Source organism: Myotis brandtii, unplaced genomic scaffold (genome assembly GCF_000412655.1).
Source record: "Myotis brandtii unplaced genomic scaffold, ASM41265v1 scaffold892, whole genome shotgun sequence".
NCBI classification, from domain to species: Eukaryota; Metazoa; Chordata; class Mammalia; order Chiroptera; family Vespertilionidae; genus Myotis; species Myotis brandtii.
In genome coordinates, this window is record NW_005371656.1 from 525,285 (window position 1) to 539,223 (window position 13,939).

Genomic DNA, 13,939 nt, shown 5'->3' on the forward strand with positions numbered 1-13,939 from the left:
CAATCTTGTCACTTCCTCATATCTTGCAGTTAGAGTTGGGGGAGAACAGCTATTACAGGGTGATATGAAAATAATGAAGTCTAAAGCCTATGTATGACCTATAAGGCTTATGTGACCTACTGCTCCTTCACAACACCTTTCTGGTGTCAGTTTTTTCTCTCCTATCATTTGCTCACTCTGGCCCACATACATTTGTCTTTACTATTCCTTTAGCAAACCAAGCATAATCTTTCTCAGGGCCTTTGTATTTAATGTAGCATGCCTAGAATGCTCTTTTACAGACCTTCACATGATATTATCCCTATTTAGGTATTGATCAAATGTCATTTCCACAGGAAGCTCTTCTCTGACTCCACTGTTCTCTATTCTATTGCCTGCTTTATTTGTCTTCAAAGTACCACTCATAGCCATATCAAACACACACACACACACACACACACACACACACACGTGCATAAATACATACATACATACATACATACATACACACACATTTGGTATAGACAATAAAGTCAACCTTATTTGAACATAAGTTTCATGAGATCAGGAACTTTGTGTTTTCTTACCTGTTTTATTGCCATTACATGTTCCATTTCAGTTTTTTTCATTAATAGATTTTTAAAACAACTTTATTGATATATGCATATGTTCAAATTCATCAAATTGTATACATTAAATATGTGAAGCTTTTTATGTCAACAAATAGTTTTCATTTATATTATGAGTAAATAAAGATATAAAAGGTGTCCATTTTCTTGTTCCAAGCACAAACTAAGGGAGTATAACATAAAGTACCATTTATAACTTAACATGGAGAAGGATATTTTAAGCCCAAGAATACATAAGTATGATGTTAAGATTCAGTTCCTCCTCATAGTACAAAAGGTGTGATTATTTTATAGATGCCTGAGTATGATAGCTAAGTAAAGAAAGCTAATTTCTTAAGCCTTTAATGTGTCCAAAGTCCTTAGATGCCAGGTTGTCAATTTAATATAAAAATCTGGAACTCAGGTTAGAGATCAAGGCTGGAGATGTGGATTTATAATCATGGCAGACTTCTTAAATCACCTAAGAAGTGGAGAACCAATGTAGTAATGTACCAGTGAAGCAATGGAAAGGAATAAGTCTTTGGCTCCAAGATTTTTGGGAGGGATAGAGATAAAAAGTTAAAATACATTGATTATTACCCTCAAAATATTCTAATTAATTCACAAAATCAGTAAAATATTCCCCCACTGTTGCTGCTGTAGGCATCTATATATATCAAAGCCTAAGTGACCTTTACAACCAGAATGACTGGAACGAATGGTCACTATGATGTGCACTGACCACCAGGGGGCAGATGCTCAATGCAGGAGCTGCCCCCAACCCGCAGGCCCTGATCACCGATGGGGCCTGCCGGCCAACCTCCTGATCCCTCCCCCCAGCCAGCAGGCCCCAATCGCCCTATAGGGGCCAGGTCCCCAGGCTGGGATGTAGAACCGGGGGTGGGTGGCAGTGGATACAGCCTCTTTCCCAGGGGCGCCAAGGGCCAGCTCCCTCCTTGGGGCCAGCAGCCAACCTCCCAGGTCCCTTCCCCTGTTCCTCCTCCAGCTGGCATTCCCCAATCAGCCCACCACGCACCCTCCACAGTGGCGATTGGTTCCTCTCCCCAGCCGGCAGGCCCCGATTACCTGATCAGGACCTGCCAGCCCACCTCCCTGTCCCTCCCCACGGCTGGCATGTCCTGATCGCCCAATCAGTGCTGGCCCCAGGCTGGGATGGGGAATTGGGGGTGGGTGGTGGCAGATGCGGGTGGAGAGGGAAGGAGGAGGGGAGAGGCTGGGGGAGGCAAGCAGGGAAGTGGGGAGGTGGGGAGGTGGGGAGGTGGGGAACCATGCAGTGGTGACACGTGGGTGGCAAGGGAAGGAGGAGGTGGGGAAGCAGGGAGACTGGGAACCACACAGTGGCAGCACATGGGTGGCGAGGGAAGAAGGAGGTGGGGAGGCGGGGAACCTGATCAGCCCTGATCACTGGCCAGGCCTAGGGACCCCACCTGTGCACGAATTTTGTGCACCAGGCCTCTGGTATTATTATAACACCTGTTAAGATGCTTTCTTGTATCTTATTTGGTACTCTTGACATCCTTGTGAGTAGAATAGTGTTATTATTTAAAGTGATTCTATGGTACACCAACCTGATTTGCCTTTCGGGATTTAAGTATTTAGTTCTCCAGGTTCCAAATTTATTGGAAACTAACACTTCAGAGCTGAGGATTGACCCTGTTGAAAGGAATGCTATGCTCACATTCATCCCCTCCCTTCCAGTGGATAACCCATATCCAAAACAGATCATTGTGGAAGTACAAATGCCTGGTCCTTTTTTCACAATTTTTACAATATTTATATATAAGAAAACTGATATTTAGCAAAGCTAAATATTCAAATTGTAACTTAAATTTAAGCCAGCCACCTCTAAGTATTTGATACTTTACCTGACAATGCCATCCCCCACTGTGTTGATTCATCATGTAGGCCCTAGGATACCCATGTAAGACACCAGATTAAGAACTATACCTTATTTTAAACAATCTACTTTAGTACACACAAAAAAGTGCTTAAGCAAAATTAATATGAAAAAACATTTTTTTCTACATAACAGGATATGGTCACATGGCTTTACAGTGTGTGTTTCTCTAAGATTTTCTTTAGGGCCCCTTTTACATCCTTATTTTTCAAACTGTAGATGAGGGGATTCAGCATAGGGATCACTACAGTATAAAATACAGAAACAATCTTGTCCTGCTCCATTGAGTAGCTAGATGTTGGGCGCAAGTACATGAAGAGAATTGTTCCAAAGAATATGGTGACAGCCATGAGGTGGGAGGCACAAGTAGAAAAGGCTTTATGCCTACCCTCTAATGAGGGCATTCCCAAGATGGCAATGAGGATACACAGGTAGGAAATGAGGACAATCATAACACAGCTGATGACATTAAAACTGGAGAAAGCCATGATCACAATGCCATTGATGTGGGTGTCAGAGCAAGAGAGTTTGAGCAGGGGTGGGGTGTCACAGTAGAAATGATTGATCTGATTAGAGCCACAGAAGGACAACCTGAAAGTCATTCCTGTGTGTATGGCTGCATTCCCAAAGCCTGCTAGGAATGAGGTAGCTACTAGCAAGAAGCATATTCTCCCAGACATGAGAACTGGGTATAACAGAGGATTCCAAATGGCTGCATAGCGGTCATAGGCCATCATGGCCAACAGGAAGCATTCAGTCCCCAGGAAGGAGCCAAAGAAGTAGAACTGGGCAGCACATCCATTAAAAGAAATGGCCTTATTCTCAGCCACCAGGTTCACCAGCATCTTAGGAGTAACAGAAGAAGAGTAAGAGGCATCAACAAAGGAAAGGCTGCTGAGAAAGAAGTACATGGGTGTGTGGAGATGAGGATCAATCTTAATTAACACAATCATCCCCAAATTACCCACCATAGTTGCCAAATAGATTAACAGAAACAATCCAAAGAGGACAATTTGTAGATCTGGATTATCCGAGAGTCCTAAGAGGATAAACTCTGTCACTTCAGTTTGATTCCTGACTTGAACATCTTTCATATATCTGATCATTTGAGCTGCAATAAGAGAGAAGACAGAATATGGCATTTGGTCAGATGAATACATGCTAGAGCTATAAACATCTTTTTGCTGACATATATACATATGTCTAACAGAAGAGTGCAACATGAAAAATATACTAAAAAGTGTGTTGGACTTGATGTCTAGTCAAAAGACATCAAAAGACTAAATCTGAGTTATGAGTATGCTGCCTACTTACAAATGACCTCAAGAAGAGTGGCTTCATATTCATTGACTAAAATTACTTCTGGCATTAACCATTTATTGGATAACTAGAGGCCCAGTGCATAAATTCATGCACCAGTGGGGTCCCTCAGCCTGGCCTTCAGGATCGGGCCAAAACCAGCTCTCCGACATCCCTGAGGGGTCCTGGATTGCAAGAGGGTGCAGGCTGAGGGACCCCACCAGTGAATAATCAGGGCTGGGGAAGGACACAAGAGGTTGGCCAGCAGGGAGGGACTGCAGAAGGGCTCTAGGGTGTGTCTGACCCCTCTCGCTCAGTCTCGATCAGCCGGACCACAGCAGCAAGATACCCTACCAGTCAGAGCCTCTGCCCCCTGGTGGTCAGTGCACATCATAGCGAGCAATTGAGCGGCCTTAGCATATCATTAGCATATTATGCTTTGATTGGTTGAGTGGACAACTGGAAACTTAGCATATTAGGCTTTTGTTTTATAGGATTACAGGAACTAAATTACAGTAAAAGTTTAGGCACTAGCTCTAGTGGAACTCTTCTCCACTTCCCCTCCAACTTCCTCTTCCTTCCTTGGCCTCATATTATTGACTGGTATATAAAACTGCACTAGTCAAGCTGTCAAAGTATCAATTCCTTTCTCACTCACAGCAAGAATTTATTATATATTGGCCAAACTTAAAACATGGGTCCAAAGTAACCCAATACCTGTGCTGCCCTTGGATAGAAAGGATCTACTCCAAACTGACATTTTGAGTTTTAGCCTTTTAAAACATTGAGCACATGGACTTTGACCCTGTAATAGTTGGAGAAATTAACAGCATTGTGAATTTTCCTTCCAGTTCAGTGAATTACATGAACAAAACATTTTATATATTTTCCTTACCTTTTTTTAACTGCTGGACTTCTATTTGATCACTTTGCTTGTACCTAGTCAATGCCCAAATTCACACCAAAAGATCAGGAAAAAATAAATCTTTCTTCTTAGAGATGGCACTCACTCCAGGTTAAGCAGAAGGTACAGTTGGAATGGACTTTAGATACCATCCGTTACAGGGACAGGAAAACTGAAACCTTCCCTATCATAAGGAAGTTATTCTTCATTCAGCAGAGGTTGAGTCATTCTTTCTCTTACTTTTCCTTAAAGGTAAGTATCCCAGTTTGTTATATTATGGTAAAATACACTCCAAAATATAGAATATATCTTTGCAAAGCAGCTGTAATATTTTTCAAATTTATTTACAATCACAGAGTCTCCAGACCAGACTGTGGAGTAGGCATCCTGACTTATTTTAAATAGGATGTATTTCCCGTTCTTTAGTCTCTGGAGACTGTATCTCTCATGTCACCTCATTTAATCTACGTGTTTGTCTTCTCTGAAACTAAGGAAAACAAATGTTTCTTTTATATTTCTCTCCTTTACCCTCAGGACACCTGGGCCCAGTGGAGAGCGAATTTTCAGTGCCATATTCCTAACAATTATTAAGCATCCTTTTTTTCTGTCTCCCTTGATATTTGGTGTTCTGGTCGCCTTGGAAGCATTGAAAGAATCCACAAAGACAGCAGGTTGGTTCTACCTCTGTTCTTGCCTACCTGGATCATGGAGAGAGGAGCTGATTAAAGAAAGTGCAGGGAGGTAGTGAGAACAAGGGCTGTCTTGGCTTTCAGTACTGGCACAGTGTCTCACTGATTGTGTGATTTTAAATATTTCACTAGACAATATTTCATTATGTCTTAGCTTTTTCATTTCTAATTGAGAATGCTAATGCCTAGGATAACTCTGACAAAATAAATGAATGCCTGTGAGTTGTCACATCAAATGCCTGTGAGTTGTCATATTTGATGTGAGTTGTCACATCAAATGCATTTTACATGCAAACACATTTTAAGTATAAATACGAAATGAATAGATGATAATTAATAAATAAAGTTTCTCCTACTTTGACACTATTCACTACTGTCCAGAATAAGAAATAGTTTCAACCTATATAGCCTAGATTGAGACTTACCAGGTTTCCCATTTCTCCCAGTATAACTTGCATATAAAAGACACAGAGTCTGCCCTAGTCGGTTTGGTTCAGTGGTCAGAGCGTTGGCCTGTGAACTGAAGGGTCATGGGTTTCCTTCCAGGTCAAGAGCGCATATCTCAGTTGCAGGCCGATCACTGGCCCTAGTAGGGTGCATGCAAGGCAACCAGTCAATGTGTCTCTCTCTTCCATTCTCTCTAAAAAAATCAATGGGGAAAAAAATATCCTCCAATGAGGATTAACAACCAAAAACAAGGACACGGAGTCTGAAACAAATTGATCAATATCTGATGATTATTTACATATCTTTGCCACTTTGAGAAGACATTCTAATTAATTTATCTCTAAGTACTATATAATCAATGCAATTTTTACTAAATGCTGGGGGAACACAAAGATGTAAAAGATGTGTCATGCTACTCTATCTCTAGCAATTAGGCAAAATTTGAATTTATTGGCATCTTGGAGGGAAAATACAGTAGGCTTCTGTCAACACAGAATCTGAAACATAACTGGCAAACAATGAAGACTTATTTAATAACTAAATAAATAACTCTGTCAATTAAGTGTTAATTAGTTTTACATAGAAACAAACAATGATAAATTAAATGAGATTAAGCTTTGTGTAATTAGAAGAAAGGTCACATGGCACTAAGAGGTGAGGAACACAAGATATAAGACCCTAGGTGATAACAGAGTAGTAGAATGAGACCACTGGGTAACAAAGGAGTAATTAATCATGGACAGGATATATGGTAGGTCCTAGTCAGTTCCAGGATGCAAAACAAGAAATCTCAAAGAGCTTTGACTCAACCTCCATTTTACATGTAAACACATTGTAAGTATAAATATGAAATATTGTTGAATAGAATTTTATATATAACAAATTTGCCACAAATTCATTTATTAAGTAATCAAGGAGAACAAAAACTGGCTTGGGACTTTATTTACAAGGAGCTGTTCATCATTTCAGAAATGGATGCCATGAACTAGAAAGTTACGAAATTGTTTGAGGTGCCTATACAACAAACCAGTATCAGCCTGTCTTTTTAACTGTCACATTTATAAAGATTTTCGATATATAGGCAAGCATTATTATTACTATATTTAATTTTTGTTTCTCCTCTTTAAATTATATATGTAGGTAAGTTAAATAATCTATGAATATCATTTCAGAAGTAGAGGGGACAATATAAAAAGCTAAGGGAACTTGCTATAAAAAGACACCATTTGGGTCTGAAAGGGTACAGACCTATACACTTACATCGTAGTCACTAGCCACAAATAAAGTTTACTGAAATAGATTTTATAGCTGACAAAATCAAGAAGAGAGAAAATTAGTAAATTAACAAAATGTTAACTTAGCTAATAACCCCATAAACACAAACACCTTCAGTTAGGAAATTTATGTGGAAGAGGAGCTCTCATTCATGATTGCCAAACATAAAAGCCTTAAGCAAAACCAGGTGAAAATATGTGCAAAATGTCTGTGAAGAAAAATGTTAGAGAGATACTTCTTCAAAGTAGATTTGAAGAAGTATGAAGACATACATGCTCTTCGATAGCAAGACCTAATGACATAAAGGTGGCAATTCTGCTAAGTTAATTTATAAATTTAATACTGTCCCAATAACACTTGTGGGAGTGCTAGCCAACCTTTCTGAAAAGTAAGCACCACTGGGTATCCCATATACTGCTGGCTGCCACATGTACATTTAAATATGAACCACTCCATATAGCACAAAAAGTATCTTCCTCTTTGAAAGGATTTTCAGGCATCAGCAAACAGACCTTTCTAAATTACCATCAAAATCACACCATACAGGCAGCTTAAGGCTGGTAAGGGAGTCCATGCAGTCCTTATGGTGGACTCAGTAATCACAACTAGAGTAGTGATATGAATCCCCTTGTGTTTCCTTCTTTTATTATTGGGGCTTAAGGAAGACAGTGAAATCTTTAGGGAACGACAGTTCATCAAACCTTTGGGTCTCCTAGGATTGCAGAAAGCATTTCATCATATTTCTTCTGGGGATTATTTGTGATTCTGGGGATTAAATACCTCCTGCACACAGGAGCCAAGGTGGGATGAGCAAGCAGCTCAGACAAATACCAGAGTGACTCACTGTCTTTGGAAACTTCTCAGAATATCTGTTCAGTACCACTCATCAAGAGAAGATGAGACATTCAACCCCTCACCAACACGTAGAAGACAGGTCAGGTCACAGGTCAGTATTTGAGACAAAGGAGAAAATATTGTGACCGTGTGGGACTAGAGCATTACACTGGCCAGTGCTCCTTCGAGAGTGTGTTTGCGTGGCACCAGGTCCATGCCATTTTAAAATTTCAAAAAGAGACACAGTCTGGGGGGTTGGCTTTTAGGTATATCATAATAAGTCTGATTTTTTTAAAAAAAAATCCAGATTTGGAAAGCTCCATAGAGTTTGCTATCTCCGCCCCATTCATTTCACAGTTAAGGAAGCTGCATCTAATATAGGAATTCACGAAATCCAAAAAAAATAATTAGTGGAAAAAACAGGACTATCACTAGGATTCTAAGCTCTTACTTCAGTACTCTTTACATTTAAATTTGCAAAAGCAGGTGATACATCAAAATCTAAAATACAGATGGTCTATACTTGCAATATTTTGCTGGGCTTGTTTTAAACATTTGAACTATTGTTAACTGTGAAATATGCTTATTTACTCACTATTCTACTATTTCTTCAAGTGTAAGATTGGGTTGAACTTTAGCTAATGTTGGTCTCATGTGGGTAGATATATATGCACTACATATATATATTTTCTTATCTTTCCTAAGCATTCAACCAATTAAAGTAGATACTCTCTGATTTCTGCCTTCAGGTTTAGATAGAGGATGTTATTTATTTCTTAGTTACTGCATTTACTTAGTTTTGGTTTGGTTTGGTTTTACCCACTTTCTTTTTAGAATTCTTCCATGGACCAACTATTCATCCAATTAAAGAGAAAATAACAAATGTATGCTCCTATGTGACCGCAGATTCGGATAATGCTTTCTCTATTCCCCCCTGAGTGCGGGATCCTTAGATTGTAACTTTGAACTGAGCTATGCAACAACCTGTTGGTGAGGCAATAGAATTATTCAAAGACATAGCTGTGTCTTCATCCTCATTATACCCTATGCCAAACCACTAGATACTTCTAAAGATTAGGGAAACCAGAAGACTAAGTCTATGCCCATGCATGGTAGGCAAGACAGGGGAAAACGCAGGAACAAAAATGAAGAGATTTCACCTTCTTTACCTTTTGTAATATTTATCACCCTCTGCTCCAAGTATTTCACTTTCTGTAAATGTGTGTACGTGATGTCATGTGTTATACTTTGAGATCTTGGATATTTCATTTATTTAATTTTTGTGCCTATATGCAATGAGAGTTCATATTTATTCATATCTATCTGCTTTGTTTTAGGAAGAAGGAAGGGACACTCAAAACTGTTCTTCGTTATTGATTAGTAAGGCAGATAAATGCATAGATCAGGTCATGCATTGGTACCATATGACAAGTGACCTCAGAGCACTAAGGTTTTTGGAGAAGCAGAATTTACAACCCCCAAGACACTAACATCTACTCCTATTTTGACTGGGCACCTGGAGAGGACACACAACCATCACCTTCACCCTATAAGTCATAGAATCTAACCACTGGAAAGATTTTTAAGGATCACTCCAAACAATAAACCAAATCCAGGCACACACAAAATGGAAAAGATGGATAAAGAAAACCACTCAATGGTGACTGAGTTTATCTTTATGGGCATCACACAGGACCCTCAGCTGCAGATTATCTTCTTTGTGGTCTTCCTCTTAGTCTACCTGGTCAATGTAGTGGGGAATGTTGGTATGATTATCCTGATCATAACAGACACTCAGCTTCACACACCCATGTACTTTTTCCTCTGCAATCTCTCCTTTGTGGACCTGGGCTACTCCTCAGCCATTGCTCCCAGGATGCTGGCTGACTTCCTAACAAAGCGCAAAGTGATCTCCTTCTCCAGCTGTGCCACCCAGTTTGCTTTCTTTGTGGGTTTTGTGGATGCTGAGTGCTATGTCCTGGCTGCCATGGCCTATGACCGTTTTGTGGCCATCTGTCGACCCCTCCACTATAGCACTCTCATGTCTAAGCGAGTCTGCTTGGTTCTCATGCTGGGTTCTTACCTGGCTGGTCTGGTGAGTTTAGTAGCTCACACTTCTCTCACCTTCAGTTTGAGTTATTGTGGTTCCAATATCATCAACCACTTCTTCTGTGAAATCCCACCACTCTTGGCCCTCTCTTGCTCAGACACCTACATCAGTGAGATCTTGCTCTTCAGTCTGTGTGGCTTCATTGAATTCAGCACCATTCTCATCATCTTCGTCTCCTATGCCTACATCCTCGTTGCAATCATCAGGATGCGCTCAGCTGAGGGCCGCCTTAAGGCTTTTTCCACTTGTGGATCTCACCTCACTGGCGTGACACTTTTCTATGGCACAGTGATGTTTATGTACCTAAGGCCGACATCCAGCTACTCCCTGAACCAAGATAAGTGGGCCTCTGTGTTCTACACTATCATCATCCCCATGTTGAATCCCTTGATCTACAGTTTACGGAACAAGGATGTAAAAGCTGCTTTCAAAAAACTAGTTGGAAAAAAACCTCAAGAATAACAAAAAATGAAAATGTGTTATTATCACAGATAAATGATAGTGATAGAGGAATGGTGGCAGAAAATTTAAAAAATGCAAATACTTTGCCAATAAACACTACCCAAGGTACCATCTATTTGTTGAGTGAATCTTAATTTTGGAAGAGTTTTATGTAACCCATAACTCTGTTATCTGAATGAAATATAAATTAATATTTTTGAAAGATGTGCTGAGCAAGATTCATTACTTTTTTATTTTTATATATTTTTTAATTTCTTTATTGATTAAGGTATTACATATGTGTCCTTATCCCCCCATTACCCCCCACTCATGCCCTCACCCTCCTGTTGTCTGTGTCCATTGGTTAGGCCTATATGCTTGCATACAAGTCCTTTGGTTGATCTCTCCCCCTTACCCCCACCCTCCCCTCCTTCCCTCTGAGGTTTGACATTCTGGTCAATGATTCTCTGTCTCTGGATCTGTTTTTGTTCATCAGTTCATTGCTTTTTTATTTAAAATGTATTCAAATATTGGTTAGAAATGAAGACAGGATTTGATAGGGGAAATAAATACCCCATCATTCTTAAGCATATTTTTTCATGGTCATGAGGAATGACAGGTCTAAATGTTGAATATTTCTCTACTCTGAAAAGAAGTCAGAGAAAATTTAGTTAAATACATTGGGAATGGGGCTTGTGTGAGAAATGACTAACTCAGTCCAGCATCCATCCACTCATATTCAGCAAAAACTTGGAAGTGCTAGGTACATGCCAGGTTCTGGAGGGTACAAATACAAGGTGCATATTTGCCAACAAGGAGTTTGGTGTGCTTCCAGTTACTGTATTATCTCTCTGAAACTGCTGCCACCAATAACCAAGACCCTTTTCTTTTCTATCTTCAGTCTTTCCTTCTGGCAAATGGTTGGTATTACAAAATAATTTCTGGATCCCTTTGATCTCCTCTGCCTAATACTTTGAAGTGGTGGGCATGTAAGTTTCACAGGTTGACATCTTTTCAGGCCTCAGGGAAGCCATAGGACTCTGGGATCCTGTGAAAGAGACAGTTTTGGATCAATTGCTAAACCTAATATCAGCAAGGTCATAATGTCTACAGGTTTGTTTTCCTGCTTCCCTCTAAAATGTCCCCAGGCCTTTTTCTCCTTCTCTTCTCATTTTAATTAGACCCTCATCTTTTCCTTGGATGCCAAGAGTCTCCATGCTTTCCACCATCATCCCCAGGCCCTTATTAGAGAATAGTCTCATTAATCCTGATATATCAATGACAGGCAATAGAAGACGGTATATTAGTAACTCCTTTTTGAATGTTCTCAAAACTACAAATTTTTAATTAAGAAACAAGAATGTCAGGTATCAATCGTAGATAAAGACGAAAGCCTGAGAGCTGGGGAAATATGTTTTTCTCAGATGTTCTGAAAGTCCATCACACCATCCATTTTGAATACTTACAATCAATAATCTTTCTACCCCAATCCTTCCTCCAGTACAATATAGTCAAATATCAGGGAAACACAATGTTTGTCCTAAAGTATAGAGCAGCCCCATTCGTCATTAAAGACACCAAAGAGTTTTAGGGATAAAATACTCAGTATTTATCAAGTTTTCTAGTGGTTGTAATTCTATAGGAGTGACAATTGCTTGCTTCAAAATTATCCAATCATATCATGGATTTCCAAAAGCACATTCCTGATGTTACCTTATGGGGAAAGTACAGTGGCTAATAGACAAGTGTAATATTGGCAGTCCAGAGATTTAGCCTTCAGATTCTTTTTTATAATCCAATGTGTAAGTCTATATGTTGTGTAAAAAGTAAGGAAAAATGGTATTCCTATTCCATTAACTATATTAAAGAGAACACCACAAGCCCAAAATGGCATCACTTGTGATAAAGCCCATGTTACCAAACCTAGAGTAATGTCTGGCCTGGTTGCTGTTTTAACCTGTCCCTCTATCTTTGCTGCCATGGCTCATTTGCAATGTTCTCACTGTTAAAGAACAGGGCTTTCCAGGGAAAGAAACTTACCAACATTCTCAGTGTGGATCATTTGTCCGCTTGATTACTGAATGTCTTTTCTGCAACCAGTGCCCTCTGGTGGACATTTATAATGGAACATGAATATCTTCACACTATCCTCCCCAAGAGATCTATCCACACACCTCTCCCAGACTTCCCTGTCACTAATTTCCAGTCTTATTCTAAATCCTTGCTTAGTCAGCCAATCTATTAGTTACAGCTCATGAAGCAGTGTAGAGCAAGTATGTCAAACATGGGCCAAATAAACAAGGCATGCTGCCTGCGGGCCATGAATTTGACATGCTTGGTGTAGAGACACACCTCAGATCACCCTTTTCCATAACAAAAAAGATAACTATTGTACCCTATGCTATTCTGCTTGTACACATTTCAGACATAAATTTGTATCTCTATTGATACTGCCCACCAGAAATAATCAGTATTTTCCAAAGCAAAGCTCAATCTATGTTTTCTAGTGAGAAAATACAGGTACCTCTTGTGTCTAGAAAACATGGATGCTTTTACAAATGATAGAGCGGGGACAAAAAGAACCAACAGAAAGAGTCTTCATTTTGGGGGTTTTTGGTTTTGTTTGTTGGTTTCCTTTGCTATGCAAAACCTTTTTAGTTTGATGTAATCCCATTTGTTTATTTTTTCTTGTTTCCTTGCCTGAGGAGATATAATTAGGACAAATATTGCTAAGAGAAATGTTAGAGATTTTACTACCTGTGTTTTCTTCTAGGACTTTCATGATTTCAAGTCTTGCATTTAAGTCTTTAACCCATTTTGAGTTTATTCTTGTGTATGGTATAAGAAGGTGATCTAGTTTCATTTTTTGCACATATCTATCCAATTTTCCAGCACTATTTCCTGAATAGGCTGTCTTTACTCCATTGTATTTTCTTGTCTCCTTGTGTTGATAAAATTGAATTGATTAATCCTTACATTTCATTTTCATTGGGCTAACACTTTTAGAACCCAATCCCAAACATGTTTCCCCAAATCCCACCAATACAGATTGGTGAGATTCCATAACTTTTTTAATATATATTTCCTCTAAGGGCAAGTCTTTGATTTATCCTCTGAATATAAAAGCATCTCTTTTGCTGGCTGTGTAGCACAGTTCTTCTTTTCTGCTGCTGGACTGGCCTACAGTGAGTGTTACCTGTTGGCTGCCATGGCTTATGACTGCTATGTGGCCATTTTCAAACCCCTTCTTTAAACACAGGCCATGTCAAGGAGATTGTGCATCTGTTTGGTTTTATATTCCAACTAGAGGCCCGGTGCACAAAAATTTGTGCACTCAGGCTGGGGGGTCCCTCAGCTTGGCCTGTGCCCTCTCTCAGTCTGGGAGCCCTCCGGGGATGTCCACTTGCCAGCAGGGAGCAGGCCTAAGCTTCAGTC

At 39.7% G+C, this 13,939-nt stretch overlaps 2 protein-coding genes and 1 pseudogene across 2 annotated transcripts; 2 read left to right on the forward strand and 1 right to left on the reverse strand.

Moving 5' to 3' along the window:
• Positions 1–2,651: 2,651 nt before the first annotated feature.
• Positions 2,652–3,628, reverse strand: LOC102245511 (olfactory receptor 5AP2). Its single transcript, XM_005885136.2, has one exon. The coding sequence runs from the start codon at positions 3,609–3,611 to the stop codon at positions 2,658–2,660; it is 954 nt and encodes a 317-aa protein (XP_005885198.1). The 5' UTR covers positions 3,612–3,628; the 3' UTR covers positions 2,652–2,657.
• A 5,943-nt stretch (positions 3,629–9,571) lies between these two features.
• Positions 9,572–10,598, forward strand: LOC102245807 (olfactory receptor 1019). The gene has a single exon (XM_005885137.2). The coding sequence runs from the start codon at positions 9,581–9,583 to the stop codon at positions 10,523–10,525; it is 945 nt and encodes a 314-aa protein (XP_005885199.2). The 5' UTR covers positions 9,572–9,580; the 3' UTR covers positions 10,526–10,598.
• A 1,009-nt stretch (positions 10,599–11,607) lies between these two features.
• The window catches only part of LOC102246110, a 4,037-nt pseudogene continuing 1,705 nt past the window's right edge, over positions 11,608–13,939 (forward strand).

Coding starts and splice junctions, on each gene's coding strand:
- LOC102245511 (XM_005885136.2), bottom strand. CDS start 3,611: ATGATCAGATATATGAAAGATGTTCAAGTCAGGAATCAAACTGAAGTG.
- LOC102245807 (XM_005885137.2), top strand. CDS start 9,581: ATGGAAAAGATGGATAAAGAAAACCACTCAATGGTGACTGAGTTTATC.